This window comes from Vanacampus margaritifer, chromosome 7 (genome assembly GCF_051991255.1).
Source record: "Vanacampus margaritifer isolate UIUO_Vmar chromosome 7, RoL_Vmar_1.0, whole genome shotgun sequence".
Lineage (NCBI taxonomy): Eukaryota > Metazoa > Chordata > Actinopteri > Syngnathiformes > Syngnathidae > Vanacampus > Vanacampus margaritifer.
Window position 1 is genome coordinate 5,288,726 of NC_135438.1, and position 18,439 is coordinate 5,307,164.

Below are 18,439 nucleotides of genomic sequence, written 5' to 3' on the forward strand. Positions count from 1 at the left end.
TAACAAATTATTGACTGATTCAAAAACCTGCCATCAAAATAATCCCTGCAGTGGTGAGTTTTACTAAATCGACGTGTGTATTGCAACGTTGTCATCTTACATGTACATCCTATTTGTCATGGCCAGCTGATAAAGTCTTCACACCCCTGTTCAAATGCCAACTCTAAAAAAAAGGTAAATCATTTTGAAACCTAATCGACAATTAATGCGACCTATAAACTGCATGGGAAAAAGAACAACTTTCGTTTTTGAGAGAGGACATAAAAAACAGCTGAGATGAGTGTGGTTGCACAAGTATGCACACCCTCATGGACTGGCCCTAAATAAATCAACTTCAGCTGTTCGGGGGAAGCTTTTCCTGACATTTATGTCGACTTTTCCTTTCCTCCGTACTACGTTTTTTTTCACGAGGCGTTATGAAAGTATGATGCAAAAAGCTCTTATCTGCTCCGTTGTGAACTTCAGTCACAACGTTTGCTTTTGTCGCCGTCGTGTCCCGTTCGGAGCGCAGAACAGGCGGACGTCACATTGTAATAAATACATTGATAAATGTCGATGACTTCATTTTCGTTAATGATGACAGGGAATGGCATCCATAGGTTGCAGTCATTTGCAGACCAGATGTTGGGGGTAATGTTGGGGGGGGGGGGGGTCGCGGGAGGCCTATGACAAGGTTGTTTGTTTGAAGAGCGCTCAATTGAACATTGACTTTTTGACAGTCGCTGGACTTTTGACTCCGGGGGACACGGTAAGCAACGCCTCTCGCTTGGTGTATCATAAAGAGGGGGGGGGTGGGGGGGGATACATAAATAACGGAGCCAAACCACATCCTACCTGCCCTTTATGGATTACAATCTGCTAATCCTGCCCGGCGACACCTGAGAAACCACATTTCACGCCATGTAAGTCAACTTCATGTACATGTTTTACAGGATGTTGTAAGTTGCCTAACTTTTATTGAACCATATTACATTTAAAAAAAAAAAAAAAATCTCATGGAATACCATCAGACAAAATTGCCTCAAAATGTACTAAATTAAAATAAGACAAATTTTATGACAACCAGTTGATGTACCGTATAAATGAATGAATGTAGCTTTGAATATGATGATTTTTTTTTTAAATGACAATAATAAAAAACAGTAACAAAAAAAAAAAAAGCAAAAATAGACAATAAGCATCCAAATGCTTAAAAAAAAAAAAAAAGTACAGTGCAGGTTAAAAAGTTTATATCATAAATATATTCACATTTTTGTCGGAAATAAGTCATTTTTTGTGCCAATTAAGTGAAATAGAAAGATTTCTCGCAACACCAGATGATGTCTGACATTCTCATTGGGAAGAACTGCTTTACAGTAAATACCTCGCCGCTAAGTGGGTTTCACTTAAGGGGTGTACTCACTTTTGTTGCCAGCGGTTTAGATATTAACTGCTGTGTGTGTTTTGCTATTTTGAGAGGAAAATCCATTTATACTATTACACAAGCTGTACACTGACTGGGTCTACTTACTTTTAAAGGATGTGCAACTGGAGGCCCAAATTTTTTTATTAGATTTTTTTTTTTTTACAACCCCAAAAATTTCCCAAAAAGCACATTTTCAACAACAAAACTGTGAATGGTAAAAAAAAAAAAAAGCAGAAAAATGCTTAAAGTTTAAAATTGTGAAAGAAAAAGAAAAAAAATCAGTGAATATGCAAATTTGTAAGTGCCAAACAGCGAATTGCATTAACTATAGTTTTAAGTTGTAATGTCACCACTTACCATTAGATGGCAGACATGGCTAAGTTAATCATATTGGGTCTTATATACTGCCCTGTATCGCAATATGAGAAGGCCTAATCTTTGAAGGACAATCATAGTACCTAAAAAATATCAAAAATTTTTGAGTGAGTTAATTTTTGAGAGAGAAAAAAAAGCACAAAATAAGATAAATAAACACCAAAATGAAACGACAGTTTGCCCATTTTTAGAAAAGCTAGCGTAGCCCGCCTATCAGGAAGTAACAGGCTTTTGCCATTGGTTGATCTTTTGCTGTTAGCGCTCGGAAATCTGACATCAAATCAATTCTCACGAGCCTTTGTAGCACATACGCACTTAATGGGTTGCTAACGGTGCACCGCGCGTTAGTAAGCGCAGTGTGAAAAGGGCATTAACAAAGTTTCAACACTTTTTTTTTTTTTAAATAGCGAACAGATATATTCAGGATAGTGCTGTATATAGCAAACCACCTAATATTCATGGTTGAGAAATTATGATAATTTTTTTGGGGGGGGGGTCAGAGAGGGGCATCTTATCTTCTGTTATTGGCTGTTTTTTTCTAGTATTAAATAAATGACTTTGGCGCCATCTTGGAGCCAACAAATTGTTGAAGTGAAGGGGATAACTTATCAAGCCATAGCCTTATCTAATAAAAACAAAAAGTGCTTTGCCGCCATCTTGGTGTCAAGTTATTTTGGGGATTTTCTTTATTGCCGCTCTGCCCCGTTAGTCACACTATACTGACACATTTGTGTGTGCGACCTCCAGATTGTGGGCGACATGGTAGGCCTAAAACCCTCAGACGTGCCCCCTCCCTTAGGGGTGAAAATGGCGAGCGCGGGGGCGGCGGCGTGCATCGCCGACATCGTCACGTTCCCCCTGGACACGGCCAAAGTCAGACTGCAGGTAAACGCCAGCGTGTGTTTATGCGTGTGTTGACGATGAGTGCTGAAAACCCGTTTGTGGAGTTCAGATCCAAGGCGAGAAGAAAGTGGCGGCGGCGGACGCCAAGGCCATCCGCTACAGAGGCGTGTTCGGGACCATCAGTACCATGATCCGCACCGAGGGCCCGCGTTCGCTCTATAACGGGCTGGTGGCCGGCCTGCAGCGGCAGATGTGCTTCGCCTCGGTGCGAATCGGCCTCTACGACAACGTCAGAGATTTCTACACCGGGGGGCAAGAAAGTACGTTTTCAAAGTCAAGCTAAAATTTGCTCGAAATTCACTTAGGAATGTGAATTTTGGTGGGCCATAAGGAGACCCACAAAAAAAAGTCTAAAGAACTCTGTGATTAAGAACTTTGTGATTAATCATGAGTGAAGTCATGCGATTAATTACGATTAAAAAATTTAATCGAAAAAAAAATAATAATAATAATTTAATCGCCTGACACCTAGTTTTTAATAATCTTTTCTTAAAAAAAAAAAAAAAAGGATTAAAAAAAAATAATATATATATATATTTTTTTAAAACGATTATTAAAAATTAGGGGCGTCAGGCGATTTAAATTTTTTATCGTAATTAATTGCATGACTTCACTAGTTAACTCATGATTAATCACATATATCTGTTCTAAACATACCAAAAAATAATAATCGCCTGTTGCTAATTTTTAATATTCTTTGTTTTGTTTTTTATGAATTTATGTCAGTGAATGAGTTAATCACATTAATTATTGGCAAAATATTCTTCTTACTACCTTTAAAATGAACCTCATTATTTGATAAAGATGAGAAAAATTTATAAGTCTGTTATAATTAATAGTTGTATAAATGTAAGATTTGTTAGTTTTCTTTAGCATTTTCATTTGACAAAAATATTTTCTCAATGTGATTTTTTTTTTTTTTTTTGTAGTTAGTTTTCACCAACTATTTTAACAGATGCCAGCGTGCTGATGCGCATCCTGGCGGGCTGCACGACGGGCGCCATGGCGGTGTCGTTCGCGCAGCCCACCGACGTGGTGAAGGTGCGGTTCCAGGCTCAAATGAACCTGGACGGAGTGGCGCGGCGCTACAGCGGCACCATGCAGGCCTACAGACACATCTTCCGCAACGAAGGACTGCGCGGACTCTGGAAAGGTACGTTGTGACAAACATTTCCCGTGGGGGCACGTGCAGACTCGATGTTGACGGTTTGGTCTGTGCCGTAGCCTATTGCAGCTTCTCTATACACGTTTTTGCAACCTTCGAAAAATGTTAAGCGGTTCCTATTTCAAAGTAATAAAAAAAAAAGCAAAAAAAAAACAATTACTTCAAATGCAAAATGGCTGATAGGAAGTTGTTTTTTTTTTTAATTTAAATAAACATTCAAACAATATTTCAATCACAAACTGAAATTTTCTTAAAATGAAATTCAAATATTAGTAAATTAAATTAAATTGGGCTGATCCAGAATTTCACACATAAATCAAATAATCATAAAAATAATTAAGTGTAAATAATAAACTGGATAAGAAATTATTACAATACTTTTTGTATTTTTTTTTATGTCAAATTATCAGCTTGAATGTTTTAATTCTCAATTTGACAAAGCTATTGCCATATTTGGTTTGGTTTATTGAACATATAAATGCAATACAATATATAATAAATGCACTTAGTAAACTATTTTTATTACTTTTAATACATTATAAAAGCATACAATTTTATAATATTCACTTTCATTTAAAATGTAAAATAAAATACAAATAAATAGAAACATGATTTTCTGCAGAATCAGCATTTTTCAAAGCAAGATTTTCAAGTAGGGAACCCTCAATTTTCATATCATTCATACAAAAAATCCATGAATGAAATCCAAGAATAAAAAAAATAAAAATACTTAAGTGGGATTACTAAAGAATATAATAAAGTTCAACATTTATTTTTGCAAATGTATTTTTTTTTATTTTGGTTACTTCTGAAAATGGATGGATTTCTACACTGTCAGTGTTTGGATGTTTATCATTCCGACACAATTGATGCAAAAGGAAAACATACCTCATTCAAATTTATAGCAACAGTATGGAACTTTCACTTTTAACATGATTATTATTATTATTATTGCAATTCTAGTTTCCATATATTTTCCTGACATGTATTTTTAAAATGTATTATTATTATTTGTTACACTTTAAATGAGAGTGATTTGATTGGGCGATTGACTGCCGTGCGTCCAATCCCCCCCAGGAACGTTACCCAACATCACGAGGAACGCGCTGGTCAACTGCACCGAGCTGGTGACGTACGACCTCATCAAAGAGGCCCTCCTCCGACACCAGCTCATGTCAGGTGACGCACGCCCCGACACGGAGGCGGCCCATTGGCCCGGGGCCCACACGCCCTCCGGCTGATAAGACTGTCAGTGGTGTTCCCCCCCTCCCTCTCCCCCTCCCTACAGACAACCTGCCGTGCCACTTTGTGTCTGCCTTCGGCGCCGGCTTCGTCACCACGGTGATCGCCTCCCCGGTGGACGTGGTGAAGACCAGGTACATGAACTCGCCGCCGGGTCAGTACCGCAGCGCTATCAACTGCGCCTGGACCATGATGACCAAAGAGGGGCCAACGGCTTTCTACAAGGGGTGAGATTGCCAACACGAACCTACTAGAGCGCTGGATTATCCTTGCACTAGTACTCTCTTTGTCCTCACGATTAAGACAATTCTGCGCACTAGTGGAACGACTTGCGGCCTAGTCATTCAACTCTTTTTATTAGTGAACAGCAGTGAAGAGTTTGAATTGTGCTGGCATGCCCACTTTGGCCACCAGGAGGTGGTATAATACAGTAAATAAAAAATGTGGTTATATGAAGACTGTATCCCATTGAGTGGCTTGCGAGGAGAGCGAATGTCGATTTGTTTTTTTTAGAGGGTCGTTCGAGGTCGCAAACAGTTTTAATGGTCGCCGAGAGTTTTTCGTGTGCGACAAGAAAAGCCATTAAAACTGTTGCCGAACGTTCTTCTAACTTAAAAATAAATAAATAAAGAACTCAATTGTGCCAGTGGGTACTAGTTAGCCCCAAAGGCAACATGAGTAAACCTGTTCTAAAAATAGCTCCCCAGTATTGGGACACTGTGACTTACTAAGAAGAATTAAAATAGAAGAATGTTAACATTTATTTATTTCAAGTTTCTTCTGCACCAAATATTCTCTATTTAATTTTTAAATAAAATAGACTGTTCAATGGGGGGTGGGGGGGGCTGTTGTTTTTATTTACCCAATTAAAAGCTCGTTTTAAAACTGTCATTTTAATACCGTAATATTTTTGCTCATAGTTATCATACCATCATAATGTGCCTATACAGCAGAGGAAAAAAATGTCACTAGCAGGGATAGACCGATTATCGAAGTCGATATTGGGCATTTTGACGAATATCAGTATCGGCCTCTTTTTTTCTTCTTTTTAATTTGACGGTTGATATAAGATTAAATCTAAACCCATTTTAATCTCAGGGAGCTATTAATTAAAATTTTCAGTTAACTTTATAAGAGATGCTACTGACCCTGGGAAGCTTCTGAACCTTTTGTTTTTGTTCGACATTAACACAAAGAAATGTGTAAGTTTAAGATTTTTTACTGAAAATTATTATCAGCTTCAATTTTCAGTTATCGGCCTCCTTCACGTCTAATATTCAGCATCTGCCCTGAAAAAAATCAGTCTGTCTCTAGTCACTAGTAACACTTTTGTTCTACTACTGCACTTAATTGAAAGAGAGCGAAAGAGAGAGAGAGGGAAAAAAAAGGGTGCAATCAAACCTCTACCCTACCATCCCATCACTTTCCCTTTTGTGGTTTCTAGCTTCGTGCCGTCCTTCCTGAGGCTCGGCTCGTGGAACATTGTCATGTTCGTCTCCTTCGAGCAAATCAAGCGTGCCATGATGGTGACCAAGAAGCGCTACGACGCCTCCAACTGAGCCCGCAACATTTGCACTTTAATAAAGACGTCCAAATCTGCCCAAATGTTCATAATGCTCACTTGTAAAAGTTGTTTTGATGAAGAATACTATATAATATAAACAAACCCTCTTTTACACTCTGCTGTGTGTGCGCCTTTATTGTTCAGTTTTGATTCCAACAGGGTGAATGTACAGAGAGGATGCGTACAATATGTCTAAAAAAAAAAAAAAAAGAAGAAGAAAAAATTTAAAAAATTCACAATATTACGGGCATAAATATCAAAATCCTGAGATGGCCAACTTAGTGTTATTTTCTATTCTATGTATTATTATTATTATGATTAATAATACTACTATTATTATTATCATCATTGTTTAGTTGGCCAAAACTGCTAAAGTGTCTTTGGACACTAATCATCATCAACATCATATTATGGTTGTTACCTCTAATTTCCAGAGATTTGTGCTTGTATCTTGTTCAGTCTGCTTCCAGGCTGGCGTTCCCCCTGGTGAAGCGTTAAGTTTAAGACGTGGCTTTCAGAGTGAGAGATACTCGGGGATCCTCCAGGAGGGTCCGGACGACGTGGTGGAACTTCTCTCTGTACTGGTTGAACAGCATGATGCTTTCAGGTTCCTCCGCCAGCCAGAATTTATCAAACTCAAACGCCAGGTAGCCTGAATTGGGAGACGAGCGAAACTCACAGACGCTGGGCTTTTTTTCGGCAGTCCATAAAAAATGGCCAACATGATTAGGTGAAGACATGGAATATAGCAGAAATTCTAGCTATGTATATTATATCATAAGAGGACCATTTTCACATAAAGCACAGATTTAGATTTTACAGTATTCCACAAATATGGCCGTCAAATTCCGCTTGAAATGCAATTTTTAATGCAAAAAGGTTCACAATGTGAGTCTCTTTTAGCATCTCATTAATTTACAGACCACTGCTTTTTGTACACAGATGATGGACACCAGACTATTTTCCCACTTTCCAGAAAAAATGGCTGACATTCTGCACACACAAAAAAGGTGCAAAATATTTCCAAACAAAAATTGGTATATTGTCGCTGCTATGTGAAAAACAATTATGTCCATTTTTTTCATCTAAAAAAAAAAAAGAAAAGAAAAGAAAAAGACATAAAAAGGACTTAAAACACATATGTCCATTTTTTTTATTTTAACGTTTTTGGGATGAAACTGAATGCAGACATTCTAAAAATGTTTTTTTTATTTTTATGTTTTTGGGATGAAACTGAATGCAGACATCTCAAAAACATAATAATAATAATAATAATAATAATAATAATAACAATAATAAAGACAAAAAAGAACTTAAAATTTGTCTCTTTTTTTTTTTTTTTTTTTTTTACATTTTTGGGATGAAACTGAATGCAGACATCCCAAAAAAATTAAAATAAAAAACAAAAAATTAAAATAAATAAAAAAGGACTTAAAACACCTATGTCCATTTTTTTATTTTTACGTTTTTGAGATGAAACAAAATGCAGACATCCTAAAAACATAAAAATAAAAAAATGGGGGGGAAAATGGACATACGTTTTTCACATAGCAGCGACAATATGTAACACTATATCTCGAACAAAATTATAGAGCACTTTTTTTTTTGTATCTGGACTATTTACCAGCATAAAAATGCACTAGCATCCCCCCCCTCCCCAAAAAAATTGTATGATGCTATATGCAGTGGAGGACTACGTTTGTCATTCAACCCCCCACACACACACAAATGATATGTTATATGATGGTTCATTTGCTGTATGTACTCCTGTGAGTTCGGCATACTCACAATAGAGCTGATGGAAATGCCGTAGCTCGGGGGCACCCGGCACCGTGTTGTAGAAATGAGCTTTGAGAGCGCCGCTGTTCAGCAGGCTGTACGCCATCTCGGTCAGGTTGATCCCCACAATGGCGTAAGAGTACCTGGAATATAGGTCAGATAGAACGTGGCGGCTTTTACAGCAAGTGGGAAAACAGGCTCCAATGCACACTGCAGACTTTCACACACAGTTTGGACAAAATTGGTGCATTTGAGCCAGAACCGCACAGAGCGCAGTGCGAAAGGGGCTTGTGTCTCACCCCAGTTTGGGGTGATTGGCATGAGACAGGACCTGGCGAGCTTCTTGTGTGTAGTGTTCACTGAAGAAGCTGGAAGGAAACAAATAAAGAAAATAATCAATACAGTTGTGTTAACAGAAGGTTGTAAAATGTGTCTGGGATTTATTTCACTCACAGAAGGTTTGTGAGGCCCAGCATGCCCATTCCTCGGAAGTCCGTCTTGGGGTCGTCCCCTTGGAAGCCAATGTCCCCCCACTGCTTGCTCACCCGGGACTGCAGCGTGACGCTCGGCATGAGCAGCTCCCAAAGCTGAGGGTGACGCAATTTAAAAACATCTATTAAAGATTTTTAGAAGTAGGTATAAGTGCATCCTTCTTATGCTACATTAATTACACTCTAAAAAGGGAATTTTTGAACCAGTTTAAGATTACAAATTGAATTGTTGACCAATTACATACAATTTAATCAAGTTAATCCAAAGTGAATATATTAAATTGAATGATCTCATAATTAATTAAACTTAATATATTCACTTTGGATTAGCTTAATTAAATTGTGTGTTACCAACTGAAGCCATTTTTTTAGTAGTCAGTTTTTAAGTAGGTCAACAATTCAATTTGTAATCTTAGAAAGTCCTGTTTGTATGTTTTAAAGTGGTTAAATCTTTTTTCGGGGTGTAAAGTTGGACACTACATTGTATCAGTAATTTTACGTTCAGGTTAACATTGCCATCTGTGGTTTCTTGTTGGGCTTGGATTTGAAATGATGCAATAATAAATAAGATAATCCAAATCTCTCCACTCGTATGTTGATAATTGCATTAAAAAAACTTGAACAACATAATTTTATTGTATGCACAGCGTGTACAAAATGCGCGATTTGCAAATAATCGCTAACAACCACTCGAAATGTTCTGTTAATGTTCTCCCCCACCGACCAATTTGATTCTGAATTTGAATAAAAACACTACGAATTTGAAGTTTCATCTTTTGTCATCAGTGCTTTTTACTGATGTTTCAGGTTATGCCTTGGCATCATTTCAAAATCGGCATTGAGGTGCTTTATGGAAGCACAGTTTTGAAGTCACAAATTTGCTATTGTGACGACAACTACGCCAGAGTGGATTATTTGTCCTTCCGTTCCTATACGCACCTTCAACAGCATGGATTCATGTTGAGGGTTCTCTGGGCAGAACGCTTCCTTCCTGACGTTTTCTACGGATACATACAGGCTCTTGTATCCCGTTATCTGCAGGAGCGACGTGTGCAGGCTTTCTTTGAAACTACAAGGAAAGAGGGATGCTATTTAATCCTAAAAACACTTGACTGATCAGTTTCCTAATAAGTGTGGCTTTACCGAGGATTTATCTCCACTTTGATGTTCTTCTCCTTCATTATTTGCTCCACGCGTTTCTCTAAGTGCTCCTCACTGCTTTCCGCGGCACCTCGTAGAAGCTGCAGAGGGAGAAGAAGAATTGTAAAGGAAATTGCTGCTTGTCTACATCAACTGGAGACAACAGAAGTGGGGGGAAAAATCCACTGAGTGCACAGATAGCGTACACAAAACTACCTAAAGTAAGGTTCAGTGAGCATGGTTTTATGGATTTATTTCATTGGATGCTAATTTCAAAGCAGAGAGTAACAAGACACCAAACAAAACCAATCAGGATAATCCTGTTTACAGTGCAGACCTTTGCCCAAATGATAATTGTGTTGTTGTGACATGGGTTGAAAGGCTCCCACCATGCTATGTAGTATTATCTAAGCTTGACTAACAACGAAAGTCTTGACGCCTATCAAGATATACATGATCTGCTTACCTTGCTTTTTGACGACCTCAGAGAGTATTCTGCAATGGCACAGTGACAATCGTAAGATGCAAACTCAAAATCAACATTTTGTTTGTTTGTTGTTTTGAATCGCTAGCATTAGAGCAAAACCTGTGCCCAAATATGGTCAATTTCACATTTTTTCCCACAATTTTCATCAGTACTCTTAAGTCTTTCCCCCTTATGTGTGTTTTTAAAGTAGTGACCAATCTAAAAGTATTGAAAATACTCACCTTATTTAATGATGTAATGTTAATGGTTCAACAAGCACACCTTTTTTTTTAAGTGTACTAAAAAATGATGATGATGATGGGGATGCAATAATTCTTCATAACACCAGCAATATATAACTTTAACTATTATTCCAACCTGTATTTATTGTTCTGGCTGCCCCTGGCCCATATCCCGAGCATATCCTCTGCAGCTCGCATGTCCCTGTTGCCTGCCTGATGAGCCACTTGAGCCAATACCTCAGGTAGGTCGCGTACACGTACTGCCAGATGTACGCCAGCATACTTCCTGCAATGCCAAGAGAGGAAAATGCTTTACTAAATTTGAACAGAAGTGACTAAAATCAAAAGGCACAGCAGCATAAACAGTAAGGAAAAACAACTTGTACACACACAATTTAAATTATTATTACCAATTTAAACATGGAAGGTTAGTTATTAGTTTTGTTTCTGTGTGAATTATTAGGGAGTAATATTTCTGTCGTTAAAACAATTATTTGTGCTAAAATATTAATTTCATTCATTAGGCACGACACAAAAATCGGCTGATGTTTGGAGCTGAAGTGAGCATGCGCAGTGAAATGTCAAGCAAAATGTATAAGCCATTTAAAAAGAAAATAACTCATAGTGCTTATTTAACCCGGTGGAAATGTATGATTTGTTTTATACTTCCAAGTAATAATATTTCCAGCGTTAAAATTGGTTATTAAATGTACTTGATACAATGTGAACAAGCGCAGCTAATTTAAATTAGCCTCCGAGGTATTTGCTAGCATAAATACAAACATTGAGCTATAATGATACCAACACGGGCGAGTAAGTCGCTTTCACTGCGCTTCAACAGCAGCAACGTGTGACTTCACGATAAAAGAACAAACCAAGGGACTTCGTGCCCAATTTATGATAGCGAAAGCGTCGTCTGGACAACAGGTTGCCATTGTGGCAAACAAAACTGTACAGTAGTTAGCTTCGTTTACTCGGCTAAGCCTGCTAAACACCAGTCACAGTTAAATTGCGTGTGTCTTACCTTTCTTATTCTAGTACAAATAATAATAAAAAAAAAATTAACGTGCCCCAAGCGTATCCTGAACGAGCATTCAGAGTCGACGAGGAGTAAATGCTAGCGCAATTTGCAGCAGCATGACGTCATCGCAGCCATCGTTGGCACTACCTGCTGCAGCTGGAGTTACCGGAAGTGTTGCCTTTGACCTGCCTACGTACAACGAGGCTAAGCTAGTGGGGGCAAAGTGTTGACAAAATAAATGGCTGGGAATAGCGCAAAAGCTAAAATAAGAAAGATCCGTGTGCATTTGGCTGCGTTCGGTTGCACGCAACACCGCACAAATTTAACAAGGAAATTGCCTTTCATAAGTAAGAATAGTTTTCTTTTTATTGTTGAGAGCTTCCAGTCTGAGTGTTTAAGTAACTTTTGTCTGCTCGCAAAACACTCACGCGAGTTCGCATCTTGTAACGCGCGCGGGCTGAATGGCCAATCATGGCGCGGTGCCACACTGCCGATTGTTACACGCTGCCTTAACAAAAAACAAACAAAACAAAAAAACAGGATGATGTGAGTTTAATTTGCATGCAGCTGACTATTTTCATTTCAATTCACAAACGGGCCACCAGATGCCGCCACGGGGCCGTCTTGTTGCGTTTACATGTGGCGTGTACATGCTCTCATTGAGTCATGTTGCACTTTATAACATGCATTCCTTTAGTTGTTTTCATGTGTCTGTCTCCTGACACTGTGAACGTCCACCCAGACATGATTTTCATTATTTTTTGTCCTCATTAGGGTTATTACAGGGGAGCTGACTTTGGGGGAATAGTCGCGTACACCCTTACCAGAGGACCAAGTTCCACCAAGGTTTTTAACTGCCTATATTGATAGTTTAAACCGAAAAGTATTATCCTAAAACAATTTGATATAATTTCAAACTCATATTACAACATTGCAGAACACTGCAGAAATTTAAGGTGCCGCACCTTTCACTCATAAAGTGTGTTTTTTTTTGTGTGTGAAATTACTGCACAATTTGCACGTCATGATAATGCCTTGCAGGTGAATGAAGCTGCATGGTTCCGCGTACTTGACCATTCATCACATGATTTTTTTTTTTGTTTACTCTGATGCACCGTGCACACACTCGACCAGCAGCCCGCTGTTTTTATTTTATTATTTTATTAATTTATTTATAGTGATGAGTCACTGCAGTTTGTATTGAGTTGTGTGCGGAGCATCCCCCCCTCCAAAAAAAAAAAAGGAGGAAAAAAGAAAAAGAAAAACGGCTCCTGGTAGGCAGCGGGAGGGCGTGGCTCATGTCACCGAGTGTGCGTCTCCATATTCATGCGAGGGCTTCTTCAAGCCTCCTCATCTCTCGCTGACACGGATGCGCCAACCGCAGCGCCCCCGTCAAGGTAAGCGACCCCCTTTATCTTGTTTCCACACCCCTAATACACACGCCGTAATAGCACTGTGCTTTATTATTTCGCTGCGTGCACCCGCAAGGTCAAATCTGCAAAAAATTAAATAAAAAAAATCACATTGATAAAAATGTTTGTGGCGTGAATTCGTCTTGCTGCAAATCAACAACAACACAATGCCTAATTCTTAAATGAATGAAATTGACGCCAAACGGTAAAGGCAATGAGAATGTGTTTCCCCGTCAATGTTTGCACTGTGGTGACAAACGGGTGCACGAATAGTGGGAGGGCAAACACAAACGATTCAATTGTCTGCCCACTAAGGCACCTGCATGTTGTGTGACCCTGTCATGGTGTTTGTGTTACTACAACTGATCGCCTTCAATAATGCCGTCAATGAAATGAATTAGTGATGGAGTCTGTCTGTCTGTCTGTCTGGTCCCACGGGGCACTATATGACACTGGCATAGATCGATAAATAAAGATACTTGTGGTAAACATGTAATCATTTTTGGAACAATTAAGTGAAGTTGAACCATTTTGGGCTGCAAACCCGAGGATCTTCCATGGCACGCTAATGTGCAGACTCAGAGGTTAGAGTTGCGCTCCTTTCTGTTGGCCCTGATGCACATCTCGCATAATCCCAGCGTTGCAAACTAAACCCTCATCCGTCCCTGCTCATGTTTTCATTCTGCTGTCGTTACCACCCTGACGGCTTCTGCCGTCGGACTGTGCTCTCGGTGGCAGCACGCGATGGTCGAGCGGGGTCTGGTCGGTGTCAGACTTGTAGTGTGGCCACTCGCCCGGTCCAAGACACAGAGAGAATTTATCTGGTAATCTGACATAGCGACCGTCAAGATTAACAAAAAAAAAAAGTTGTGTCGTTTGAGCTCACCGTTAGTCGAGATATATCACTTCAACTCCTTTTGACCGCCCCGCACTACTTTCATATTTAGACTGGACTTTGGTGCCATCTTGAGGCATGATAGAATATTTCGGAAAGAGCACTGTTTAAAAAAATAAAAAATAAAAAGTTGTTCAGCAAGTAGCAGAAAATAGGTTGAAAAAACTTTAGTTTATCTATTGGGAATATTGAAATAACAAATGGATTAACGTTTCAGGCAGGAGCATGTTGGCGTGTTGTGTTAATTCGTATTGTTTATGTTTTATAAACATTTTTTTTTTTAAATAATTTTAAAAAAACAAGCGCTGTTATCTCCGTAAATGCAGCATCATTGATAATGTAGCTCTTGTATTGAATCTCTGGTGTACCTAATAAGTGTCTGGCGAGATTATAGTAATGCGTACACTAATGTTTATTGACATCTGTCTCTATGGCAACAGCAATTGACAACTGAATGACGCAATGCCGCTAACAAGAATGGAACCTCCAGCAAGACACTTATAATTTGATTTTATTACATAGTATTTTATTTTTATTAGTAGAGGAAGAACAGAGTAACATGTTGCATCAAAGTAAAATAAATTTACAGCAAGTTTATATTATACTGATTTATTTTTTTTGTGACGTTTGTAGGCCGAGATGATTTCACTTATTTAGTATCCCACTTCCTGCTTTAGCAGTCTGGAATGTTATGTAAATGAACCCCTCCTTCTTCTGTAGTGTAACACTGTAGAAATAAGTTTGTAGTTGGTGCATTAGTGATTAATAGTCAATATTATTGTCAGAAATCAAGGGCCCTAAAATCCACTTTTTGCTCCAGGCTCAGTGCAGGCGTTAGTCGGCTCTTGTAAATTTTTTGGTCGTTGACGTTACTTCGGTTGTGTTTGTAAAGAGCTCTCAATGATGGCTGCTGCTTTTTCTCCTGCTGCAGGAGAGTGCACATTTGGATTGCAACAGCAGTTCCAGCGTGAACGCATCCGTCCAGTATGGGATCCAACCCAAAAAGGACAGTGACCGTCCAGATGGTGCCTCAGCTGGCCGCGGCGGACGCGCTCGCCAATAAGGAGTCTAACGCCAACTGGACCTCGGATCCCAATCTGAAACCCTCCCAAGTTTGTTGCACATCACCTGGTCACAAACAGGATCAGACTGCGTCGGTAGTGCCCGTTAGCACGGTTAGCATGTCCAGCAAAGGTACGGCTGAAGTGGGAGAGCTAAGAGATGCTAACGCTAACATTAGCAACATGTTAAACCTGGCTGATGACAAAGATTGTAAGAGCCAAGTAAAAACGTCCAAAGACGAGGTTACCGTCTCGGCTCGGAATATCTCATCAAACCATAACAATGGCTCAAGACACCTGGCGCCCGAACCGGATAAAGAGGCGGCTGTGGGGAGCGTGCCAGTTCACAAAGACAAAGACAAGTCGAGTCCCAAGGAGCCTGGTCACAAACGGAAACACTCCGTTTCTCTCCAAGAGCCGCCCGAGCTCAAGCAAAGCGCGGAAACCGCATCCTTGCTCAATTCGACTTCGCCTTCGTCCAACAGCCAGGATATCAAAGAAGTACCTGTAGACAAATTATCGACTGACCACGACAAACACCAGCCAGCACCCTTGAAGACGGACCCCTTATCTTTGTCTCAGGTGACGGAAAAAGTCCCGGAACATCAGGAAAGACAGACCGAGCCTCACTGTAAGCTCTACAGGGAGGCTTCCACCATGACCTCCCCTCGACTGCCTTCCGCCGCGGTCCAGCGGGGCTGCGACGCCGAGGTCCAGGCGGTGGCCAGCACCAGCTGCAAGGCCGTGTCCACCAGCCCAAGCCTGCTGCCCTTCCGGCTGAACGGCGCCGCCGCCCTCGACGAGCCACAGAGCCTCACCGTCGTCTACCAGGCCGACGGGAATTTGGGCTTCCAACAGATGAATGCGCGGTCAGCGCCAACTACAGAGAAGCTCACCGTTGAAGCAGAAATGTGTCCCGCTGCCGCAGTCGACTCCAAGCTGGGGGCCAAGCCGAAAGAAAGCGCCTCGATTCTCAGCAGCATCCAACCAGTGTATCAGATCAACATCGAGCACGGTAATCGCAAGGAGCCGGAGATCAGAAATACGGCGGAAATACCCGTGACCAAATTAGGAGAATCCCAAAAGACGGATGTCCCTACCAAATCCGGATTTGCAGACAAGGCTGTTACAGCCCAGATCAATCTCTCCGAAACCACAAACGCTTCATCCAAGTTTGAGGAAGCAAAAGGTACAAAAGACTCGTCGGGTACTGAGGCCAATTCTGGCAAGCAGCAGACAGAAGATGAGGGAAGCGACGACGAGGAGCAGACGCGGAAAAGCGTCCACGATGTGGTTTGGGATGAGCAGGGAATGACCTGGGAGGTCTACGGCGCATCCGTGGACCTTGAATCGCTGGGGTTTGCCATCCAGAACCACCTGCAGTGCAAGATCAAGGAGCAGGAGAGAAAACTGATCGCCCAGACTTCCATCCGCAAGTCCATCACCGGCCTGGACTCGCCAAGGGCGGGCAAGAAGAGCAAGCGGCGACAGCACAACCCGTTTCGGTCCATGCTGCGGAACGTGCGCCGCCCCAACTGCTGCGCGCGGCCCCCTCCCTCCGCTGTCCTCGATTAGAGGTTGAGCCAATGTTAAAGTCGCCCACCCACCCCCCAGAGTTCAAGGCGGTCGCTGTAGTGATGCCACGCGACGGCACGGCGCTTCCCGTGAGTATCTCGGAATGTCGTAGACTAGACCATTTGTGACGTTTGTGATCAAAGAAAGTTCAACGGTATGCAAATGAACAACTCATTTTGATAGAAACGGATATTTAAAACAAAAAAAGAGAGGATATGTCTATAAACTAATCAATGGCAATAATAGAGAAACGCATGTGTATTAGTTGCAATGGCAAATGGCTGTATGAGAATGAAAACAGGCGGATATGAGTTACTGTGCAAGTATACGAAACCAACATCTCATCACAGTTGTTTTTGAGATGTTCGGGGTCCCGTATTTTGAAAGTCCCCCGCATCCCGTCTTTCATGAACATTTTCTAGTGCTGTCAGAAAAAGACGAAGAGACTGTATGCATACATGTCTGTTTACTCTTTGGTTTTCTATTAAAAGATGACAAGAACAAGTTGAGTGTCACACGTTTTTATTACCGGCATGCAGTACTTTGATGGTCCATTATTTAACTCATTCACTGCCATTGACGGCTATAGACGTCAAAAATGCATTTGAACTATTTCTAGTTAAAAAAAAAATTCAAACAAATTCAAAACAAAAGTATGAAAACCTAGAATTATTATTTTTTGTATTAGAACAGATATAAAATGTGTGATTAATCGTGAGTTAACTAGTGAAGTCATGCGATTAATGACGTTTAAAAATTGTAATCGCCCGACACCCCTAATTGTAAATATTTTTTTCGTAAAAACAAAAAAACATTATTAAAAATTAAAGATTTAAGAATTTTTTTTTTTTTTTTTTTAGAAAAGGTTATTAAAAATTAGGGGAATCAGGCGATTAAATTTTTTAATCGTAATTAATTGCATGACTTCACTAGTTAACTCATGATAAATCAAAAATTTTATATCTGTTCTAAATGTACAAAATAAAATCTAGGTTTTCATACTCTTGTTAACAAAAATGGAAAAAAAAGGTTAAACTACTAAAAATAGTTCAAATTAATTTTTGACGTCTTTAGCTGTCAATGGCAGTGAATGAGTTAATGACTACAGTGGTCGAGTCCTGCTTTGAATGATCAAAAAGGTTGGTAATTGCCTTTAGATTCCACAAGATGGCGGCAAAAGTCACGTGTCTTTGATGTTTATGAAAACCGTGTTGGTTATGTTGGAAGACAGGAAATCATCTCGTATGTGGGGTTTGTAGACGGTTTGTAGACGGTTCAAAAGTGTCTTTGAGATTTAGTATAAAAAAAGATGTGTCTTTGATGTTTACATAAACCTGTACAATGCGTAATTACATTGTTCTCAAATGTTTGGGGGAAATGTCAGACAAATCCAGTTTTTGTTCTTAGATTGATGGCGAGTAACGGAGCTTTTTAAATCAGTACGACTCACAAGTTTGTGCTTTGAAGTCTAAAAAAAAAAAAAAAAAAGTCTCTGCCTGGTGTAACTCTGATACCAGGAGGCTGACGTGATTGTCTTAACAAGCACGTCCCTCCATGTTATCATCATGGCAGTGATAGCTTGCTTATATGGACAGCCTGTGCAGTGCAATGTCACGAGCTGTAAAAAAGGATGAGTCGTATCTGGACACCTCTGCTCACAAGTCACACGTGTCCGCTCCCTCCTGCTTATACGATTCAACGTT

The 18,439-nt window shown here is 40.1% G+C and overlaps 3 protein-coding genes across 5 annotated transcripts; 2 read left to right on the forward strand and 1 right to left on the reverse strand.

Annotated features, from left to right (window-relative positions):
• The first annotated feature begins 819 nt into the window (after positions 1 to 819).
• Positions 820 to 6,768, forward strand: ucp1 (uncoupling protein 1). The gene is made up of 7 exons (XM_077570838.1): positions 820 to 902; positions 2,528 to 2,665; positions 2,733 to 2,943; positions 3,639 to 3,836; positions 4,926 to 5,027; positions 5,137 to 5,317; positions 6,535 to 6,768. Exons 2-7 carry the CDS (start codon positions 2,540 to 2,542, stop codon positions 6,647 to 6,649), a joined length of 933 nt encoding a protein of 310 aa, XP_077426964.1. The 5' UTR covers positions 820 to 902; positions 2,528 to 2,539; the 3' UTR covers positions 6,650 to 6,768.
• Positions 6,769 to 6,774: 6 nt separating this feature from the next.
• On the reverse strand, positions 6,775 to 11,997 carry elmod2 (ELMO/CED-12 domain containing 2). Of its 3 annotated transcripts, XR_013294780.1 has the most exons (10): positions 11,797 to 11,964; positions 10,909 to 11,058; positions 10,531 to 10,559; positions 10,068 to 10,165; positions 9,864 to 9,993; positions 8,887 to 9,020; positions 8,733 to 8,801; positions 8,443 to 8,576; positions 7,076 to 7,306; positions 6,775 to 6,846 (listed from the first exon to the last, which is right to left on the reverse strand). XR_013294780.1 is itself a non-coding variant. In XM_077570840.1 (9 exons), the coding sequence occupies exons 2-9, from the start codon at positions 11,051 to 11,053 to the stop codon at positions 7,155 to 7,157; spliced, it is 891 nt and encodes a 296-aa protein (XP_077426966.1). In that variant the 5' UTR covers positions 11,054 to 11,058; positions 11,843 to 11,997; the 3' UTR covers positions 6,775 to 7,154. The 3 variants fall into 3 exon arrangements, 2 of the variants coding, with proteins under 2 accessions (XP_077426966.1, XP_077426965.1); XM_077570840.1 differs by having other exon boundaries at positions 6,775 to 7,306; positions 11,843 to 11,997; XM_077570839.1 differs by having other exon boundaries at positions 6,775 to 7,306.
• Positions 11,998 to 17,240, forward strand: gprin3b (GPRIN family member 3b). Its single transcript, XM_077570837.1, has 3 exons — positions 11,998 to 12,140; positions 12,568 to 13,190; positions 15,032 to 17,240. The coding sequence occupies exon 3, from the start codon at positions 15,087 to 15,089 to the stop codon at positions 16,734 to 16,736; it is 1,650 nt and encodes a 549-aa protein (XP_077426963.1). The 5' UTR covers positions 11,998 to 12,140; positions 12,568 to 13,190; positions 15,032 to 15,086; the 3' UTR covers positions 16,737 to 17,240.
• Positions 17,241 to 18,439: the final 1,199 nt, after the last annotated feature.

Coding starts and splice junctions, on each gene's coding strand:
- gprin3b (XM_077570837.1), top strand. CDS start 15,087: ATGGGATCCAACCCAAAAAGGACAGTGACCGTCCAGATGGTGCCTCAG.
- ucp1 (XM_077570838.1), top strand. CDS start 2,540: ATGGTAGGCCTAAAACCCTCAGACGTGCCCCCTCCCTTAGGGGTGAAA. Junction 3,837..4,925: donor ACTGCGCGGACTCTGGAAAG/GTACGTTGTGAC, acceptor AATCCCCCCCAG/GAACGTTACCCAACATCACG. Junction 5,318..6,534: donor CCAACGGCTTTCTACAAGGG/GTGAGATTGCCA, acceptor TGTGGTTTCTAG/CTTCGTGCCGTCCTTCCTGA.
- elmod2 (XM_077570840.1), bottom strand. CDS start 11,053: ATGCTGGCGTACATCTGGCAGTACGTGTACGCGACCTACCTGAGGTAT. Junction 9,021..9,863: donor ATGAATCCATGCTGTTGAAG/GTGCGTATAGGA, acceptor CGTCACCCTCAG/CTTTGGGAGCTGCTCATGCC. Junction 8,802..8,886: donor CTGGGCCTCACAAACCTTCT/GTGAGTGAAATA, acceptor GTTTCCTTCCAG/CTTCTTCAGTGAACACTACA.